This window comes from Monodelphis domestica, chromosome 7 (genome assembly GCF_027887165.1).
Source record: "Monodelphis domestica isolate mMonDom1 chromosome 7, mMonDom1.pri, whole genome shotgun sequence".
NCBI lineage: Eukaryota > Metazoa > Chordata > Mammalia > Didelphimorphia > Didelphidae > Monodelphis > Monodelphis domestica.
This window is the reverse complement of record NC_077233.1, coordinates 16,928,507-16,950,556: the sequence shown is the minus strand read 5'-3', so window position 1 is coordinate 16,950,556 and position 22,050 is coordinate 16,928,507. Positions and strand designations below refer to the sequence as shown.

General features: G+C 37.5%; 1 protein-coding gene across 4 annotated transcripts in view; it reads left to right on the top strand.

Annotated features, from left to right (window-relative positions):
* The window catches only part of LOC100011919 (probable C-mannosyltransferase DPY19L1), a 99,499-nt gene that overhangs the window by 54,291 nt on the left and 23,158 nt on the right, over positions 1 to 22,050 (top strand). For 3 of the 4 annotated variants that reach the window (XM_007499952.3, XM_056804272.1, XM_016424412.2), the window contains 6 exons: positions 9,297 to 9,388; positions 12,180 to 12,279; positions 17,029 to 17,106; positions 18,142 to 18,228; positions 20,561 to 20,620; positions 21,217 to 21,297. In XM_007499952.3, coding sequence (XP_007500014.2) covers positions 9,297 to 9,388; positions 12,180 to 12,279; positions 17,029 to 17,106; positions 18,142 to 18,228; positions 20,561 to 20,620; positions 21,217 to 21,297 — 498 coding nt within the window. The remainder of the gene's footprint in view (positions 1 to 9,296; positions 9,389 to 12,179; positions 12,280 to 17,028; positions 17,107 to 18,141; positions 18,229 to 20,560; positions 20,621 to 21,216; positions 21,298 to 22,050) is intronic. The other variant, XM_056804271.1, reaches the window with a different exon arrangement.

The window sequence follows — 22,050 nt, the reverse complement described above, 5'->3', positions numbered from 1 at the left end:
AACTACTTAAACCTAAAAGGGTGATAACTTATTCAGAGGTTTTTTCTTAATGAAATTTGTCGACACAGCAGCATTTTTTTCTGACTTACTAAAGAGATCAAAACTACTCAGCTGTGAATTCAAAATGGGCGGTCCTTTAGAAACATCTATAGTGATTGGTAGATGTAAGGACTTAGGGGAGGTGACAGAGGAAATTTGCCCTTAAAAATAAGAGCTTGGATCTCATTTAGGAATCTCGATTTCTGATTCTCATTCTGGAGGATCTCATTCTGAGAGACTCATTTCCTTGAGGACTGATGCTTGAGGGCTCTTTCCTTGGAGATAGATATCTTTGAGGAGAAGTGCTCTTGGAGGAAATCTTATTCTGAAGGAGAGCTCCTTGAGGAGCTCCTCTGAGGGGCTCTGTCCCTCTGGGGTAGGAGCTCTGGAGGCTCTTGAGAGAGGCCCTTTGAAACAATCTCTGGCTGGAAGACTCTTTGAGGAAGGACGCTGGCCTGGTGTCACTAGTATCCTTGTTTAGTCAGACCTTGTGGTGAGTGTTAAAAAACTGACTGATTTCTCTTTTAAGACTCAGGTCTAGGCCATATTGGCTTGAGGCCCTTCATACTTATTCCTTTCTTACTCTCTCTCTTTTTCTTTGATTACTCATTGTATTGTTAATTAAAAATCTCTATAAAACCCAGTTAACTTGGGTATTTGAATAATTGGGAATATTTCCCTGGCGACCACCTTATATTTGATTTTAAAACCCAAGACACTGTAGTGAAACATATTTCTGCAGTCAAATTTACTCACCCTCTCTTATATCTATCACAATTTATATCTTCCACTATTTTAATCACTACAGTTTAAGACCTCAACCATTTTAAATCTCACACCTTCTCACTTGATGTCCATTTTCATTATGGCAGCCCGACTTACCTAAAGGAGTCTGCATGCCCTTTGGCCCGCTGTCTTCGGCCACAAGTGGCTGCACTTTTCCAGGAAGAAGGTGAAGCAGAACAAATCGGAGTCGCCCAGAGTGCCGGCTACCCATCCGATGTGGCACATCCAGGGTCCTGTCGATAAGCTTCTTTCTCTGCTCTTGGGCTTTCCCCTGGAGACGCCCCCCCCCCAGCACCCCCCCCCCCCATGTATGTGCTTCCGGGAAGCTCTGCCCCCCAGCTTGTCACCAGAGCAGACACTTTTGACCAGTCAGAGGCAAGAGCTCGTTCTGGCCCAGTGTGTTAGCAGAAAGTTGTCAGCCCTTGACAACAGCCATTTCAAGGAAAAGTCATCATACCAACTTCTACATCCTATAAATACATTTTTGTCTATTACTTCTGTTACATCAATGCAGATAAAATGGATAAGCAACAGAACTCGGCACACATATAATGACCAGCAATGGCTGAAAGTGCCATATGCAATCCTTCCAGAGGGGCTTTGGTAAACAGAGTTGTACTTACTCTATGAAGTGGTTTTCTTTAAATTGTGGCACAGATGTGTATTGGGCACCTTTTTGGAGGTGCTTGCTTAGACGTGTCTGCTATGTCAGGGGAGATAGATCACTTTAAAAAACTATAATGAAAAGTATTGAAGTGATTTTCCACTCATTAGAAATCTGTCTTTATAATATCTGTGTTATGATTTAAACAAGGGGAAGTAAATGCAGATAAATTTCCAGATTGTGTTGGGTATAAATCTTGAGAGAACTATGAAATATATTTCACCTTTTTGACATTTTATTAAACAGAAGAATAAAAACTTAATGGAATTTAGTATGTGGGCAAAAGGTTCTCTGAAAAACTGATTTGGATTGTGGCTTATTCTTCCCTAAGAAAAAAGCAATACTAAAAAAAAGAACCTGGGGACTTTACACAGATAGTTCCCTGGACACAGTGGATGACTGCAAGCCCTAGAACACCATAATTCTCAAGAATCAAGGTTACTAGGAGCAAGTATGTGGCTCAGTAGATAAGAGAGCCAGACCTGGAGATGGGAGGTCCTGGGCTCAAATGTAGTCTCAGACACTTCCTAGCTGGGTGACCCTGGGCAAGTCATTTAACCCCCATTGCCTAACCCTTACCACTCCTCTGCCTTGGAACATATTCTTAATATTGATTCTAAGGAGTTAAGGTTAAAAAAATTAAAAAAAGAATGCAAACCCTGATGGAAATAGGAATCAAGACACTAACATGAAGGAAAGTAGGTGTGACCATTTGTGATTTTGAGGAGGTGAGTCGGCTGTGTAGTGAGAGGGATAAAATTTGATCATTTGGTTTTTGCACTATTAGCCACAGAAAGTAAAAAGACCTAAGGAAGAGCTTCCATTTTGTGGGATGAATATCTATGAGACTCTCTCTTGATCATTCACTTCCATGCCTCATGATACAAAGAGGCTTCAATCCTTCTTCCTCTTTTGGATCTAATCTATGATTATCCACTCATGGATTGTAGCCCGTCTGGGGTAACTCGTGTCCATAAACTCTGTCATGTTCCTCTAGCATTCTAGATGTCTGCTCGATCTTTAGCCCCACAGGAGTGAATACCATGAAGCTGTTGATCTCTTATACTTCACTCTACATGATTGACTCAATGCCCTCCTTTCTGATCCTAATTCTCCTGAGTGAAACCTTTTGTATTTCGTGCACATAGAGATCATTGCAGGCTATTTAGGCCCACCATTTGCTCTTCTGTTTCCCTTTGAATCATCTGCAACTTTGATTTTTTTAGATTGTGGAATTTCTTGATAGGCATCCATGGCGCATGACTTGGCACTAAAATTTCACTCTCCTGCTTGTGATCAGCGTGGTATCATTGAAAACTCAACTGCTTCCCTCATGCTGGGGATACATACAAAAGCAACACAAGATCCTTTTTCGCATTTCTTTTTAGGGAGCCAATTTTGATTGTTGTAATTTTGTAGCATTCAGTTTTGATATGTTGATCTTTTTAGATTGTTGTAATCACTGTATGTATTGCATAGTATAAAATTGCAATTTTATAATTGCATTTAATTTACTTTGCGTAGTCTAGAACTCTTCCCATACTTTTCTGTATTTGTCATGGTAACAGTTTTTCACAGTGCATAATATTACATTTTGTTCATCTGTCATAAGTTGTTTAGCCATTCCCCAGTTCTTCTCTTATAAAAAAGTACTTTTTCTTTTTTGCATTTTGGTGGTTTGGGGGCCGTTGGCAATGATCTTAGCATATATGCTTGGCAATGGAATTTCTGGGTCAAAGGATGTGGTCACTTTCTTTGCAAGATCCCAACTTGCTCTCGAGAATGGTTATACAAATTCATAAAACAGTTCATTAATATCCCAAACTTTCTTCAAATCCTCCAGCATTGATTATTCATATCTTTTTGCATCTTTTCCAATCTTCTAGGAGTGGGATGAAACTTTAAAGTTATTTTGTTTGACATTTCTTTATAGTTGGTTATTTGAGTCATTTCATACATTTATTAATAGTTTTTACTTCTTTAGAGAACTTTTCTATCTTTTGACCACTTACTGTTTGGGGAATGTTTTTTGTTTTCAAATATTTCTATTAGCTGCTGATATGTTTGGGTCATCTTGATTTAAGAGATTTGGCACAAAGATTTTTCCAGTTGCTTTTTTTATCTTATCCTAATTTCAGTAATTTTGTGCATGTAAAAACTTTTCAGTTTCATGTATCTATAAAGGCTTAATGAGAGTAATATATACACATTAAAGGGATCTTTGACAAAGAAAGGAGAGAAGACTTAAGAAAAAATATGTAATATCATAGAATAGTAAGTTCCCTTTGTGCTTAGTGTTGGTTGATAGAGAGCAGTTGATTAGGAGAGGGAAATATTCTCTTTCCACAAGTAAATCATCCATTGCAGGTGCTTTCATTTCCATTATGGGGACATTACTACTAATGCCATTCAGCCTTGCTGTCGGGACCTATGGAACTTCTCCATCTCTCAAACCTACATTGAATGGATCCTTCCAATACTCATTTACTTAAACTTCAGGAAAAAGACAACAGAGATAGCGTAGCTATATATTCACAAATCCCATGGCTGAGTGGGGGACAGGGCAGCTCTGTAAGAGAGAGTCACTTAAATACAATTCACACACAAGTCAGACATCATCCTGTGATATTTTCAGTTCTCTTTGAAATGAAGGTTGAAGAGTACTAATAGTTTCATTCTTAAGTGCCCATGGACTAGCTTTGCTTACTTGAGTCTCTTACCATTAGATCTTTTTTTCTTCTCTGCTGTTTCTTACTGCATTATGAAATGATATTGCTCATCTTTTACTATCATTTTTTCCATTTAATGTTACCAGAAAGTACATTATAAAACTGGTTTTGCCCTTAGCTGCTTTGTCTCTCTGCCTGACTAGTAAGTCAAGTTTTTGCTGATTTAGGTGGTTTTTATGCTCATTTGGTCTCTTTGTGACAACTGATTTACATCAGTTAAATTTCTATGTGTAATTATTGAAATTGAAGTTGATGTCTTTTTCCATCCATATCCCATTTTCAGAATGAATGACTTGTTTAAATAGGTTAATTTGGCATGATTTTTTTTGGCATGATTTTAATTGCACTCATTTAATAAGCCTTTTAAAAGTGCTGATTATATGCCAGGCGTTATTAGGCCCTGAGGATGCAAATAAAAATATAAGATAGTTACTGCCCTCAAGGACCTTATAGTCTACTAGGGGAATAAAGCATGTTCAAAGAAAAGAATGTAGAGGACATGCAAAATAAATATATGGTGATTAAGGAGGGAAGATGACTAACAGTTGAGGGAATCAGAAAAGATTTTTTGAGAGCCAGTGTGGGGAGAACAGATGGTATGGGAAAAAGCCAACAGACTGGGTTGGCTAGGATGTAGAGTTTGTGAAAGAGAATGATGTGTGATCAGCCTAGAAAGATAGAATAGGGGTAGGTTCCAAAGGGCTTTAAATGCTAAACAAGATTTCATATCTTTTTCTCATTTTTTATCCCAATTTTGGATTAATTTTGATCTTTGTTCTCTGTTGATGGTCCCAAGAACTGATTTAGGAATGACTCATCTAACAGTAGCAAGTTGCTTACTGTCTGTTAAAATATAATCAGTTTTGTTTTTGAGATGTCATTCAATGATCTCCAATCCCAGGGCTTTCTCATGAAGTATTCATGAATAGACCTGAGACATGGGGCTTCTGTGGCTGTGTTCTCCACGTCATGACCTTTCTGCTTACTTCTCTAACAGACAACTACACACACACACACACACACACACACACACACGAATGAAAAAAATATATACTCATTTATATTTAGTTTTCCCTTCTCTCCTTTGCAATGAGATTATCAGGTAGCAGAGCAGTTTAGATGGTCTTCCCATCTTTCTCTGCAACAGATGGTACATAAACTACAATGATTTTCATGGTTGTCTTTTTGCAAATATTTATCATGAGTACCACCAAGCAAGCCAATCGAAAATACCTCACCAAATTTTATTACTTGGTGCATTTCAATGCATGATAAATGAATGCCTTTAATTATCTTATTTGTCTCTGAGGGTGACCTGGGAACCATCTTTCCATTTAGCTTCAACTTCTTTCTGTATTTAGCTTTTACTCCTAGAGAGAAAAGCAAGAGTAAAATAATTCAATTATTCTTATATGGAGGTTTAAAATTTTTTTTCCTCTGCATCATGCTCATGGGCAGTCTAGTGAAGCCCGTGAACTCCTTTCAGAATGTTTTTAAAAGCATAAAATAAACTACATAGAATTACAGAGGAAGTCAGTTAGATTGAAATACAGCTATCAGCTATTAAAAAATAAGTTCATGGAACCCAGGTTAAGAACCTCTGCAGTCTCACAGTAAGTGGCTTCTTTGATGTTTTTAGATGAATTAAAAACTGTGTTTCTGAGTATTCTCTGCCACTCTGTCATTGACAATGCAAAAGGGAAAGGGGGCCACCAAAGACAGAAGACTTTTATTGTATTCATAGTTTCATGAATTGCCACGTCCAAAGAATTCCTCTATAAGTAGCTGGTCTCCTGGTAGTGAGCCTCTGTGGATGTAGGCTGGTCCTCAGGAGCCAGGTTTGACCTATCACCGGGAGGTACCAGAAGCCTTGTCAGAGCTTCAACTCAGCTAGTTGCCCTTTCAGAATCCATTGTCATCTTCAGGCTACGGTGAGGTGTCAGAGGAGGACTTTGGGAAGTTTAGTCCAAATCTAGTCTCAGAAACTTACTCGCTATGTGGCCCTGGGCAAGTCACTTAAACTTGTTTGCCTCAGTTCCTTATCTGTAAAAATTAGCTGGAGCAGGATATGGCAAATCACTTCAGTACCTTTGCTGAGAAAACCCCAATGGGAGGTCATAGAGAGTTGGACATGACTTAAACAACTGAATGAGAACAGCAATAATAATTAAGTATTTAATGGAAATTATATATTACATTTCAAAGTTAATAAAGGCCAACACTTAATTATTTATGTTTAATCTTTTTCAAATTCTTTTATCTGTTCTTTCAATTTCTGAGTATCCCATAACTTGTCAGCATTACTTTCTTTGGGTTGGTGAGTAAAGAAGGACTAAGTTTAGATGAGTCAATTGGATGTTCACTAGCTTCACTGTCATAGACTCATAAAATCTCACAATCTGAAGTGACCTTGTCAGAAGCCTCTTAGTTCAACTTTCCTAAAATAAGATCTAATCTAATGGACTTAGTAAATGCTGAACTACGTTTGGTTCCAAGACCATGATCCTTAGTAAGAGCAGCCTGTGCCAGACAGGGATGATTCTCCTCCTGAGAAATTGTCTCCTTGTATCATGCCAAAGTCTGCTTCCCTTCAACTTTCCTCTAGTGTTCCTAGACCAGCACTTTATTGGCCAGGCAGAATAAGACTAATCACTCTTCCACATGGCAGCCCTTCAAAATCCTGAAGATCATCATTTCTTCTTCCTCCCTCCTCCATCTTTTCTAAGCTAAGCACCTCTGGTTCTCTCAACCCTTTGTCATGTGATATCTGCAGGCCCTTCACCTTGCTGAGTACTCTCTCCTGCACACTTTCCACATTATCAGTGCCTCTCCTGAAATGTGCAATTCAGAACTGCATTCAGGAGTTCAAATGTAAACTGATTAGAACAGAATATAAGTTCCTTCTTCCTGCTCACTTTGTCTCTCCAAATGCAGCCCCAGATTGCTGAGTATTTTGGGTTGCCATAACCTAGGGCTAATTTATTTTGATATTTGGCTCACTTTAATTCTCACATCTTTCAGATGAATAATTGCCTAGTTTTATATCCCCTCTCATACACTTGTGAAGTTGAATATTTCAAACCATTTGGAAGATTGTACTGTTATATATACATATACATATATATGCATATATATATGTATATGTATATACACACACACACACATATATATATATAATATATGCATGTTTGTCTGAAGCTTTGCCTTCTAACCTAATAGCTGTCAAAAAAGGAAATGAGTTATCTGCCATGACCTTTGTAATGATGCTCTAGAGGTGTTTTGTGATCATAACTTCCTGTTTAAGATATTTAGTAATCATCTCTGTATAATAAATTTGAGAATATTTGATAGAAATTCAGATTAACGCCTCTGAAATAGTTTTTAGGTGTGATCCTATTCCACCCTAAAAAATAAGTACAGAATTCCCCTTTTGCCTTAAAATGTTAGGTATATTCCATCTATGACCAAGAGCCTGCTATTCCTATATTTTAAGCTGTGTTCTAGAAATCCAAATGAATTCTTCGAAAACATCATTTTAACCAGCTGTTGTTTACTTACCACAACTTCTTCTGAAGTCTTTACCTAGTCCTTTTTTTAAACCTTTACCTGCTGTCTTAGAATTGATAGTAGGTGTCAGTTCCAAGGCAGAAGAGGGGTAAGGGCTAGACAGTGGGGGAGAAGTGACTTGCCCAGGGTCACCTAGCTAGGAAATGCCTGAGGCAGTTTCAAACTGGGGACCTCCCAGCTCCAGGCTTGGCTCTTTATCCACTGTGCCATCTAGCTATACCCACTTGCCTATTTTTGATAGGAGAAAAACACTCTCTGCGTCCCTGATGTCTTTTGCTCCTTGACCATAACTTCACAATTATGAACTGTGCTTCCAAGATTCCTTTTGGAAGGAGCATCCCGGCCCTTCTGGGTCACCAAAGGTTGCAATAGTCTCTAGTCCTGGGAAATCTGGGGCGGTTGTTAGTGTCAGTTAGACTGCCCAACCAAGGGAGTACCTGCTTCTTCCTCTGCCCTCCTGGCTGAGCTTTCACCTGCCAGCATGTGTGGGTGAGTCCACATCACCATTCCCTGGAGTTCACGTAGTCATTTCCCTCTCTTGAGTGGCTCTTGCTACCCTTTGGGATGAACCTCATTGTTGGCACTTAGCTCTAGGTTTTTTGTGATTCTTTTTCTCTCTGGTCTTGCTTTCCCCATCCTCCAGATTCCCTTCAGTTTTTAGATCCTACTTTTTTATTTCTACCCTGAAGCCTTTCTATAGTTTAATGAAAAGTTTCATTTTTCTTGATGACCTGGAAAATAGAATGTTATCTCTGGTGCCCCTTGAGCCTCTCTTCTGGACGAGAGAACAGTCCAGACTTTGAGCATGGATCATTTATTTTGCTATAGAAAGCCCAACAATCTCAGACTCTTTGTATATATAGCTCACTACAAACTTTTCCCTGTGCTTTTCAGAGGCCAGAACTGAGATTCTCTATCATTTGTCTTTCTTCTAGTAGCTCTCTTGGCCAGCACCACTTTAGAATTGCTATAGCAAATTACCTGTGGCAGTGGGATTCTCACTTTCCTTACATAGCACCTTGATAGATAAGCTCGACTTCCTTGTCATTTAAAGTTGAAAGGACAAGAAAAAATGAAATTAATGCCTAGACTCTTCTCACACAAACTAATTTCTGATATGTAAGTCCAAAATTCAAGTGGAAAAAAAGAGATGTAACAAAAAAGCTAACTATAAAAGGCTATTTTATATGAAAGATTTTAAATTTCACTGTACAGCTTTCCTAGCAGGAGAATGCTTTTCTTTATTTTTAGCTATATGCTAAAAGCTTATTTTCTTTTTTAATGTCAAGATTCCATATATGGCTTCAAGAGCTATATATCAGTATCTTTTATTAGTAATGCTGATTGGGAGAAAAAGTAAAAAAAAAAAACTTCCTTTGAGACTTTTCATGTAAATAATTCACAAATAACACTCTGGTTTACTTTGTACATATGATTAACCTTTTTCACTGAGTACCTAGCAATCATCGAGAAATTTGAATACTTGGTCCTAAGTGCATTTTTATTTTCAGTGTACACGTGTGATGTGGACCCCTCCTCTTCGTGAAAGTTTCTCATATCCATTCCTTGTGCTTCAAATGTTGCTTGTGACTCATATTCTCAGGTAATGTTAATTTATCCTCAATTATTTGTACTGAATAATTTAAAATTTCATTTACTAAGTATGTATAAAGGAAAAATCAGATTCTCTTACTCATTTGTTTATTCATTTAGCATTAATTAGAACCATATTATGTGTAAGGGACTCTGTTAAATCCTGAAGCTAAAGAGCAAAACAAAAGAGTCTGTACCTTCAAGGAGTTAACTTTCTGTTGGAATTCTTCAACACACACACATACACACACAAGTCAACATAAACTACAGTACAATGTCATTTTGGCGGTAGAAGGGAAGGAGACTAATGATTATGGGTTTCAGGAAAGGCCTTATGGAGAAGATGGCATTTAAGATGAGCCTACAGAGATGGAGAGGTTCCAAGAGATAAAGGTGAAAAGGGAAGTGCATTTCAAGCAAGGGTGACAGCCTTTGCCATGGTATGGATCTGAGGAGTAGACCTTGTATGCAGGAACACCAAGTTAGCCTTTATGGACCAGGAGATGCTGCAAAATGAGATAAATATGGGAAGGTGAGCAGGAGCTAGTTTAGGAAGAGCTTTAAGAGTCAGAAAGAGGACTTCGTATTTTTTTTTTCCAAAAAGCAATAAGGAACCGATGAAGCTTCTTGATGGCCAGAGGGAGATGGTCAGGCCTGTATATTAAGAATATCAGGTTGGTAGTTGTGTAGAGGATGTGTTCACAAAGGGAGAACTGGCTACAGGAAGACCAATTTTTAAAATGACTTCTTTTTGAATTAGATTGTAGAGTTCAGACGATGGCCTAGACTGGCATGATTGTGCATGTGTGGGAAAAGAATTGGCAAGGCTTGGCAACAGAACAGATATGGACAGTGAAGAATGCATTATTAATATATACATGGCTTAATCTTTTTATATGTATGTTTTTTCTCTTTTAACATATACATTTATATATTATTAGACACACAGATGAATATGTATGTGTACAAATACATATATGTACACACAAATATATTCATAGTGTAAACTTCTTGAGGGTGAAAACTGTCTTATACTTGTTTTTATAACATGCAGATAATTGACAACTTTTGATGATTCACAACAAAATGTTGCCTTAAGGATACTTCTCCAAAAATCATCTACCATAAAATCCTATTTCCTACACGAAGCCTTTCCCAAACCCTCTTAATTCTAGAGCCCTCCTTCTGTTGATTGTTTTCAGTATATCCTGTTTGTAGCTTGTTTGTCCATTGCTGTTTGCATGCTGTCTCCCCCATGACATTATATATTCTCTGAGGACAGAGACCTTCTTTTGCTTTTCTTTGTATCTTTAGCGGTTAGTACAGGGCTTGGCACTTCCATTCAGTGCTTAATACATGTTTATTGTTGACATCTATACATGAAATACCAAGATTTCTGAAAAGATGATGAATGAATGAATAAAAATAATTTATGAATGCTTATTAAGTACCAGATGTCATGTTAAGCCCAGGAGATACAAATAGAAAAAGCTGAAGAGTCCTTGCTCTTAGGGAGCTCACACCTTAATCAGGGGAGAAGATGTGCAGGCAGAGAACCAGGCCTAGTATATATATGCAGGTCTGAAGACAGGGCCTGGAGTGTGGAGTGGTAAGTCCTGCTTGTCTTCCATCTTGCCAAAGTAATCAAGGTGGGTGATTCCTAGCTCTTCCTAGAGGTGTGCTCTGCTCTGTACCCACCTATCCAGTGGCCATCAAAATCACTTGAGTTATAGAACAGTGAGGCTCATAGTCTGTCCTGCCATAGAAGAAGTCCAACACAGATCTGAGTTGAAGGATATCTATGGATTGGGAGATCCTCCTATGGGCAAATGCTATTTTACAGATTTCATCAAGGTTTAGAACATCTGCCTGGAAGATACCTTACTGTTCAGAAAGGGGTGATCTATCATCTGCCCATCCAGGAAAAACCAAGCAGATGAAGGATATTTATTGCCAAGATTCTGACTTTATAGCTGAATGAACAAGTGATTGAGCCTTGTGCATCACTGTATTTACTTAGGATAGAGATGAGTTGAATGCAAAGTTAAAACAGGAAGAGAAAAGCAAACTAGAATGCTTTTGAGAGCTTGCAAAGTTCCTCTAAGGACTCCATACTTCTTCCAGAAATACAGAACCATCTTTTAAACATTACGATTTTACTATTGTTATTATATGTCTGGGAGACATGGAACAAACTATCTCTGGAGAACTGGAAATTATTATCTCACAAAGGGCAATGGAAAGGCGCAAGGATGAATGAGAGCAGGATGCAACACACAATGAATGAGGAATGCTGAAGTGTAGGAGTAAAGGATAGGATTAGGAAAATGTATGGTAGAATAAGAAGATGGACCTGCCATGTTATAAGGATTAGGAATAAGAGGTACACTGCCTGAGTGTTCCATTAGTATTTTTTCTATGTCAAGAGAAAGTCAGGAAATTGCCAGCACATTGGACAGGTCCCCTTTGGGGAATGTATCAAAAGACTAGTTCCATAACTTTGGAGGAAATATCCAAATCCATAGGATCGTAGAACCATTTGAATGTTTAGATAATGAATCCAATACTATAATAAATTATATTATATCTAATAAGTAATTCATTTATATTTCACCTTTTACAAATAGTCCAATTTCTCTTATTTTGTTAGTCATATTTACATTCGATTAATGGATCTGGTTTAAAACATGACCCTATAAAGTGTATTTTTTGGGGGGGGGTGTGGCTGTTTATTCTGCTTTTAAAGCAGTCAAGATCCATGTGTTTCCTAATTCAGCTTATATTCATTTTATTTTTTCTAGGGCTGCAAATGTTTATAGAGGAAGCTTGATTGCCCTCTGCATTTCAAATATTTTTTTCATGCTTCCTTGGCAGTTTGCTCAGTTTGTCCTTCTCACACAGGTATGTAGATTAAAAAACAAAACAAAACCAGGCATCATCTTCATTTATTTGGTTTTATCATCTTGGTTATCATGTTACAGTTTAATTTTTTGTGATTCTATTTAAAAGGCAGATCATATTTTTAGACTGATGATTAATAATCCATAATTCCATTGGACAAGATAGTTTCTAAGGTTCTTCCTTGTTCTGAGTCAAGGTTGGTGGGGGTTGAGTTTCAGCAGTGGAATTCATGGCCCTCTAGAGCTTCTCACCCAGAGTTCTCTTCTCCATGCCCTTCCATTGAGGACATGCCTAACAGGCAGTTTCCTTTTAAGGTTTCAAGACCAGCAGTGTAGAATCCCAGCTCTCTTTATAGTCATATTGTTGTTACATGACTGGATTCTTTTTTTTTAATCAGACCCATCCTGGGTGATCATCATTGGGAAATTCTACAGCCATCATTTATCTGCCATGTATCTTCTCACTGTCCATAGAGCCACTTTTATTTTTTGACCTTTCTGAGATCTTGTGTAATGTTTTTGCTATAGAGCATGACAGGAAGAATGGCATTCATCTCATGAATATTTTAAGACTAAACAGTTTGGAATTATTGAAAGCACTGCATATTTCCACATTGGCCATAAGCCGGATATTCTGCTCAATTGGGGGCCTTCCTCATTTGGTCCATATCCGGTATTCATAAATTTACTGTTTCATTGCATGTCTTAAGTCTGGCCAAATTGTTTCTTTTTTTTTACTTCATAAGCTTTTTTTCAGGGTTGACGAATTGCTCTCATATTAGTATGATTTTTCCTGATGGAATTTTGTAGAGTTTGTTGTTTGACAAAATATCAGCACCTGACATATATCTAGGAAATATTTTTGGAATAAATAATATTTAGATATAAAATGCTCTGACCTGGCTAATGCTCTCTCCAGAGGCCAGTGGGGCACATATAGTGTAGAGAATACTCATTTGAAGGTGGAGGACGTGGCTCTGACTTTATCATGTCTCATCACTGTCCCCCTAAGCAGGTCATTTAGCCTTTCTAAGCCTCAATTTCTTTCTATGTAAAATGGGGGTTAGTAATTTAGTTCATCAATTGTCCAAGGCAACATGTTGATTGAGTCCTCTATGAATCTGTGTCACTTAATCCCACCTAGGCCCTCACTGTAGCAAAGCAATCATTCTGCCTCTTGGGTGGATTCGCTATCCCACTTTCCACAGAAGCAGTTCAGACTTTATTTCTCCTCAAACCCTCCCTCTGCTGAGGACCTTGCCTTATACCTCAGTGGAAAAACCAAGACCATTTGTTGAATTTCCCTTTTCTCCCTCCTCCTCAGCTCATATCCTACCATCTCTTTCCCTCCAGCCTTAGAAGGCAAGGTAGCTTCCCTAAGGACAACCCACCACATGCATCTTTGATCCCATCCACCCTTTTTACCTTCATTTCCCCTCTCATTCCCTTATCATTAGTCTGTCCCTCACCACTGACTCCTGCTGGGCTGCCTACAAACATATCTGTTTTCTCCCTCCTTTAAAACAAATGTTCAGTTGATCTGACCACCCTGTTAGCTATCAGCTACCATATTTTATCTCTCTTTCACTTCATTAAATATTTTGAGAAATCTGCCCATACTCTCTTCTCTCTTCTCATTTCTTAATTCTCCGTATTCTGACCTCAGCCCTTATCACTCAACTGAAATTTCCCTCTCCAATTGCCAAAGACTTTAATAGCCATATGTAATTGCTGTTTCTCAATCCTCATCCTTCTTGAGCTCTCTGCATCCTTGGATACTGTTTTTTTTTACCTTTACTTTCCATCTTAAAATCAATATTAAATATTGGTTCCAAGGCAGAAGAACAGTAAGGGCTGGGCATTGAGGATTAATTGACTTGCCATGGGTCACACAGTTAGAAAGTATCTGAGCCCAGGACCTCCTGTCTCAGAGGCTGGCTCTCAATCCACTGAGTCACCTAACCGGCCCCAAGGCTTGGGCACTGTTGATCCTTTCCTCCTAGAGGTTTTTGTGACCACCTTCTCTCTTGCTTTTGGTGATATTTCTGTCTCCAGGTTCTCCTTCCACCTATCTTTGATGGCTCTTCATATCTTATCTAATAGGATTCCTCCAAGACACTGCCCTTTTCTCTTTTCCTTTTATGCTAGGGTTGCTTAACCTTTTTTGTCTAATGGACTTCTGTGGCAGTCTGAAGGGGGCCATGGATCTCTTCTCAGAATAATGCTTTTAAATGCACACAATACATAGGATTAATAAAGAAACCAAAGATTAGTGATTACAAAGATTCCATTTTTTTTTTCTATTCAAATCCATGGAGTCTAAGGACTCCAGGTTAAGAACCCCAGCTCTTAATATAATAAAAATGACAATCCTACTTATTTACTTTAGTGCCATACCCACTGAACTACCAAAAAACTTTTTTACTGTATTAGAAAAAAACGTAACACATTTCATTTGGAAGAACAAAAGATTAAGGCTATCCAGGGAAATAATGAAAAAAAATGTGAAGGTTGGAGGCCTAGCAATACCAGATCTCAAACTATACTATAAAGCAGTGGTCATCAAAACAACATGGTACTGGCTAAGAGACAGAAGGGAGGATCAGTGGAATAGATTTGGGGTAAGTGACCTCAATAAGACAGTCTATGATAAGCCCAAAGATCCCAGCTTTTGGGCCTAAAATACACTATTCAATAAAAACTGCTGGAAAAATTGGAAGACAGTATGGGAGATATTTGGTTTGGATCAACATTTCACACTACACCAAGATAAACTCAGAATGGGTGAATGACTTGAATATAAAGAAGGAAACTATAAGTAAATTAGGTGAACACAGGATGGTATACATGTCAGATCTTTGGGAAAGGAAAGATTTTAAGACCAAGCACGAGTTAGAAAAAATTGAAAATGTAAAATAAATAATTTTGATTACATCAAATGAAAAGGTTTTTGCACAAACAAAACCAATGCAACCAAAATTAGAAGGGAAGCAACAAATTGGGGAACAATCTTCATAACAAAATCCTCTGACAAAGGTCTAATCACTCGAATTTATAAAGAGCTAAATCAATTATACAAAAAATGAAGCCATTCCCCAATTGTTAAGTGGGCAATAGAACATGAATAGGAAATTTTCAGATAAAGAAATCAAAAATATTAATAAGCACATGAAAAAGTATAAGTGTTCTAAATCTCTTATAATCAGAGGAATGCAAATTGGAACAACTCTGAGGTACTACCTCACATGTAGCAGATTGACTAACATGACAGCAAAGGAAAGTAATAAACATTGGAGGGGATGTGGCAAAGCTGGGACATTAATGCATTGCTGGTGTAGTTGTGAATTAATCCAACCATTCTGGATGGCAATTTGGAACTATTCCCAAAGGGTGATTAAAGACTGTCTGCCCTTTGATCTAGCCATAGCACTGCTGGGTTTGTATCCCAAAGAGTTAATAGGGAAAAGACTTGTACAAGAATATTAATAGCTGCGCTCTTTGTGGTGGCAAAAAAATGGAAAATGAGGGGATGCCCTTCAATTGGGGAATGGCTGAACAAATTGTGGTATATGTTGGTGATGGAATACTATTGTGCTCAAAGGAATAATAAAGTGGAGGGATTCCATGTGAACTGGAACAACCTCCAGGAAGTGATGCAGAGTGAAAGGAGCAGAACCAGGAGAACATTCTACACAGAGACTGATATACTGTGGTACAAGAGAACATAATGGACTTCTCTACGAGTAGCAATGCAATGATCTAGAAAAACTCAGAGAGAATTACAAGAAAGAACACTATCCACATTCAGAGTAAGAACTGTGGGAGCAGAAACATAGAAGGAAAACAACTCCTCGATAACATGGGTTGAGGAGGATATGATCAGAGATGTAGACTCTAAATGATGACCCCAGTGCAAGAACCCCAGCTCTGTCTTATTTCCTCATCTGATCAGCCTCCAGAGGTTGAACTATCATCTCTATGCAGATGATTACCTGTATCTATCTATCTACTGTTCATCTTTCTCCTCAGCTTTAGATGCAAATCACCAAATAACTGCCTTTCTGAGCATCTTCTGCTAGATGTCTCAGCCATCTCCATTTCAGGACATCTCAAACTGAACTCATTATCTTTGCCCTCAAACTCTTCTTTTCCAAACATTCTTAGTGCTGTTGAGCTCACCAGCGTCTTTATGGTCACCAAGGCACACAGCCTTGGGAACAAGCTTGAGCCTCCATTGACAACTCATCCCACATATTCATTCAGTTGCCAAATCTTGTAATTTCTGTTTTTACTCTATGCCTCCTGCTCTTCACTCATACAGCCACCACATGAGACAGGAGGTGTCTCAGGAGATAGAGTGCTGGGCTTGTCTGAGCTCGGGCTCACTCAGTAGCTGTGGACCTTGAGCAAAGTCACTTCACCCCTGTTTGCTTTAATCCACTGGAGAAGGAAATGACAAACCACTCCAATATCTTTGCCACAAAAACCCCATAGAGGGTCCCAAAGAATCAGACACGACTGAACAAGTGAACCACAACCTGAATGGGGTTATTAAGCATGCTGCCTTTCATTCCCTTTTTGTTTTCATTTAAAAAACCTTTAAATACAAAATAACTCTAGAAATGCTAATGGGCTTAGAAATATTTCAGTGTATTACATTTTCTGTTTTGAATCAATGATAACCTTTGTAGAAAAATACACTTTAAAATTATATTTTTAACCATTTAAATATATTTCTTTTTACTTTCAGATAGCATCATTATTTGCTGTGTATGTTGTGGGTTACATTGATTTATGTAAATTAAAGAAGATCATCTACATCCATATGGTAATATTTACTTTCTTTAAAATAAATAAAACTTCCTAGTTCTAAAGCAGATTTTTGAAATTCAACCTATTTGTTTCAGGTTTTCTTTTCAAATTTTACCAAGTCATGGTTAAAATAATTGTTGATGGTATTATGTGTAACTTGGACAATTTTTATTTCAAAGCAGAGTTGTATTAAATGGCCATATTTAAAAATAGGCCACCCAAAGAAACTTACTACCTTGGGTACATTATATAAATCTGATTTATTCATTTTCAGTAAATGTGGTCGTAATTAATGAGAGAAGGGAAATGGAAAACTATTGCCTATAAATTTTGAGAGATTTAGTCAAACATGGTTGAGCATTATCTCTCCCAGCACATATCTCTGCTCTCTTTTTTTTCTCACAGTTTTGATCTTGCTAACTTCCCACATTACTTGGATACTTTTTCCTGTAAGAACTAAGAGATGTGTTAAATATGTTGCCATTCTCTTAGGCAGCTACTGCTTTCTCTGTGGAATCTCATCTAATGTTAAACTGATACCTCATATAAACTAAAATCATAGATGAGGCTAGATGCTGAATTGATATTCCTTGAATGCAGTAGATTCTCAGACACAGGCAAAAAGAAAACGAACATCCAAAATTGAATCAATTTGTTCTTATTTTTTTCTCATTCTCTGTGCTCTTTTCATAGAGTTCCCGGGAAGGTGCTAGCTAGTCCTTTACCTATTTTCCTTTTATGTTTTGGGTGTTTTGGTTACTGTTGAAATTCATTAGGCTAAACTGTAATTTAATTAACATGAAGTTGAATTAATAAATAGGTCTTGTGTGTGTGTGTGTGTGTGTGTGTGTGTGTGTGTGTGTAGATACATACCACAACGGGCATTCAATCTTAGACTTTAACTGTAACACCTGACCAAAAGATGTGTTTGATTTTCCATGCATACTCATTCAATATCTATTGCTTATTATAAATTTAGCAATGAAAAATTACATTGAGGCAATTTTTTCTGTTTTATGTATATTAATTCTGTTATCTTCCATTTTTCCAGATCTCGCTAGCACTTTGTTTTATTTTGATGTTTGGAAACTCAATGTTGCTAACTTCTTATTATGCTTCTGCTTTGGTTATTATCTGGGTAAGTATTTCTTAGGCTTGAGTTGGTTTTGTCTCACTCAACAATAGTTACTGGATTTATCACTAATTTAAAGTCATTTTTATCTTTTGATCCTTACTAACAAAGCAAGGGATTCCTTGACCCGTAGTTTGCCTTGCATTATTATTGTTTTACCCGTACTTGTCATTTCCTCCCCACAGATGCACATGGGCATCTCACTCTTTGTCTAAGATTTTGCATTGAAGATGTGCTCAATTTTGAATACTCTCTTTTGATCCCATTTTGTACAAATAGGCTCTATCAAGTTACCGCCTGACAAAAGCCAACCAACCAAATAAATGTCAAAGCATCCCATCTTCATCTTAGTCTTAAGACAGTCTAATAAGATGACACCGTATTTTCCTTCTTTCAGTGACCCCATTACACTCTCACTATAAACACTTCTTCTCACGTATCTAAATTATTTTTGCTTTTGTATAAATTGGCATTCTGAAGACAAATTGGAACAAGTCTTAACATGTGGTTTTTAATTTTTAAAACTATTGGTTATTATGTGTATATAAAGAACTGCGTTCTTGCCTTCATGTGTTAGCTAATTACATTTTTGGAGAAAGGATTGATTGAATGCCCAACATACCCATGAATTCTTTCTTCCCACTGGAGTCGAAAAGGGAAGAACCTCCTTTGTGGGTAAAAACCATTTATTGTCAGGTGGTTGGATTGTTACAACTTGACCATGTTACCACCTCTACCCTTCCCGTCTCAGACCAGGCTTTTTTTCCAGAGTGTTAGGAATGAGGATGTATGAGGCAATTCCTTTTGGGTTTTGTGTGCAAATTCACGTGAGCCAGATCTGTTCCAAGCAGTTTATAAGATTCTTCTTCTAGTAGGGAGAATACGTATGCATATTTATGTATATTTTACACATTAGTATGTGTTATATGCAAATAATATTAAAATAGCAGCTTCAGAATATAGCATGTTGTTGTTTATGTATGTTTATCTATAAACACATGTATTTATTTTTATCCAGCACTTAGCGTTTGAAACCAGAATTTTTTTTTTAACTGTTAACTTCTGTCTTAGAATCAATAATTTGTATTGGTTCCAAGGCAGAAGAGTGGGTAGGGTTAGGCAGTTGTGGTTAAGTGACTCGGCCAGGGTCACACAGCTAGGAAGTGTCTGAGGTCAAATTTGAACTCAGGACCTTTTGTCTCTGGGCCTGACTCTCCATCCACTGAACGACCCAGCTGCCCCAGAATTTGTTTTGAAATTGAGTTTATAAGAATGTTTTATTTTGGTGTCAGATTTTTGGTATTTGATGTCTGATGACATTTTTGAAAAGTCTGAAGTAAATTTGGGTGGCTAATATGCTAATATGCTGACAGGAGCCAAAAACTTTAATAAGTTAATTTAGGTCTCACATTTTTTTTTCTTTCCTGAAGAAAAAATACTTGCTTATTTAATATGTAAAGTCTTATACCTTGATTGAAGCTGCTGCAACTCTAAAAATATTGAATGATCTTTTGTTACTGTTTTTTATTTGTATAAGAGCTTTGTGTATATCTATTTTGGCACAGCTACTCCCCCATTAGATTGGAAGCTCCTGGAGTTCAGGGCCTATATTTTATTTCTTCTAGGACTCCAAGCGGCTAGCACAGTACTTGGCACAGATTAGGCACTTCATAATGTTTATTAGTTGGTTTTAAAAAAAGAAACTATGTGGAAATCATCACTTGCCATTTGCTAATGGACACTGCTGACTTCAGAACTGTCAGTGCAGTTGATTGGAGGTGACATGGAAATGTGACCCCAATTCATAATTGTGCTAAACAGCTCTTTCCTAGTTCTCACTTTAGTTTTAGATTCAGACAGCTGAAATATAGAATGTTGACTTAAAAAAATATGTTACGGTGTCTTAACGAAATCTTTAGAATAGTTAACAGTTAAGCTTTGCTTTATTTTAGTTATTTAACATTAGATAACGAATGTAAAAGTCATTTTGGTTTTTGAACACTATAGTAAACTACTTCTAGAAACTTGCGATTAAATTCTTCTGCATGCAGGAATTTGTTACTTCATAAGGTTTGACCATCCCATTTTTTAGAGCTAAAAATAACTAACTTGGTTATTCCCTGCTTTGAAGAGCTCTGGGAGTGGAGAAATGAAGCCTTCCTTTGGTGAGGGGCAGGAACCAGAGGGAATGAGTCATTCCCGGGATGTTTGGCCTTCCAGTGCCTTTTACGTGCTCAATTAAGGACTCTGAACTTCCCATAATTTTTAATGTTCAAATATTTGCCGGACCTAATGGGTTCCTTGACTGTTTCTTATGTATTGTCTCTGCATTTGGTAGGGCATCCTGGCAATGAGACCACACTTCCTGAAAGCAAATGTGTCTGAACTCAGCTTGTGGGTAAGGCTCAATCTGGTTTAATGAGGGCTCCTCTCTGCTTTGTGGTTCTTCTTGTTTACTCACTCATGGATCTTTTTTTCTCTTTCAAAGTAAATAACCTCTTGTTGATAATTCAGTGCAGAGGGATGGCAGTGTCCGCTGCGTGACTTTTCATCTTTAGTTATGCTGTTCCTTGCATGCATAGAGCAGACCTGGACCATTATTATAGTCTGACTCAGTGAAAAGGTGGATTTTGTTTATTTGACTCTTGTGTCTGTCCCGTGTGATGAGACAGGTTAGGCAAAAGTTTAATAGAGGAATTGTAACTTCGTGTGTGTATTCTTAGCAAAGCGAATTGAATTCTAATCACTATAGATGCCTAATGAAAAATATACTGGTTTGAAACATTAATTGCCAGTGGCAATATTTAATTTTAACTCTAACATATTAATTTTAGCATTCCGCTCCATATATTCTTTAAGATACATTTACTGTGTTCCTAAATGCAGGTAATGTTCATTCTGTAATTAATTAAACCACACATTTTGTCATTTAAGGCTTGCATAATGATTTTATGTTATTTTAAGAATTTGAATTTTTTATATTTATTTTTTTAGGTTATTCAAGGAAGTACTTGGTTATTCGGAACAGTCTTATTGAAGTACTTGACCTCTAAAATCTTAGGCATTGCTGATGATGTAAGTGTATTTTAGCATGACAAGATTTGATAAATGATTATTTTATTGAATCCTCCTCAATTTAAAACTGTCATTTGGGGGGGCAGCTGGGTGGCTCAGTGGATTGAGAGTCAGGCCCAGAGATGGGAGGTCCCCAGTTCAGTTCTGGCCTCAGACAACTTCCTAGCTGGGTGACCCTGGGCAAGTCACTTCACCCCCATTGCCTTGGCCTTATCATTCTTCTGCCTTGGAAACAATGAAAAGTATTGAGTCTAAGACAGAAAGTAAGGGTTAAAAAAAAGAAACTATCATTTTGAGATTTTATATTCTTTTATTTTTTTACTTTTCATTTAGAATATTTTCCATAGTTACATGATTCATGATTTTCCATCCCTCTTCCTTTCCACCTCCCAAAGCTGACATGCAGTTCTACTGGGTTATCCATGTATCATTGTTCAAAACCTATTTCTATGTTATTCATATATGCAGTAGAGTGATTCTTTAACATCAAAACCCTAATCACATCCCTATTGCACTACATGATTGAGCATATATTTTTCTATTGCATTTCTGGGTCTGCAGTCATTTCTCTGGATGTGGATACATTCTTTCTTACAAGTCCCTTGGGATTGTCCTGGATCATTGCATTGGTGCTAGTAGAGCAGTCAGTTACATTCGATCATGCTACAGTGTATCCGTCTCTGTGTACAATGTTCTCCTGGTTCTGCTCATTTCACTCCGCATCAGTTCATGGAGGTCTTTCCAGTTCATATC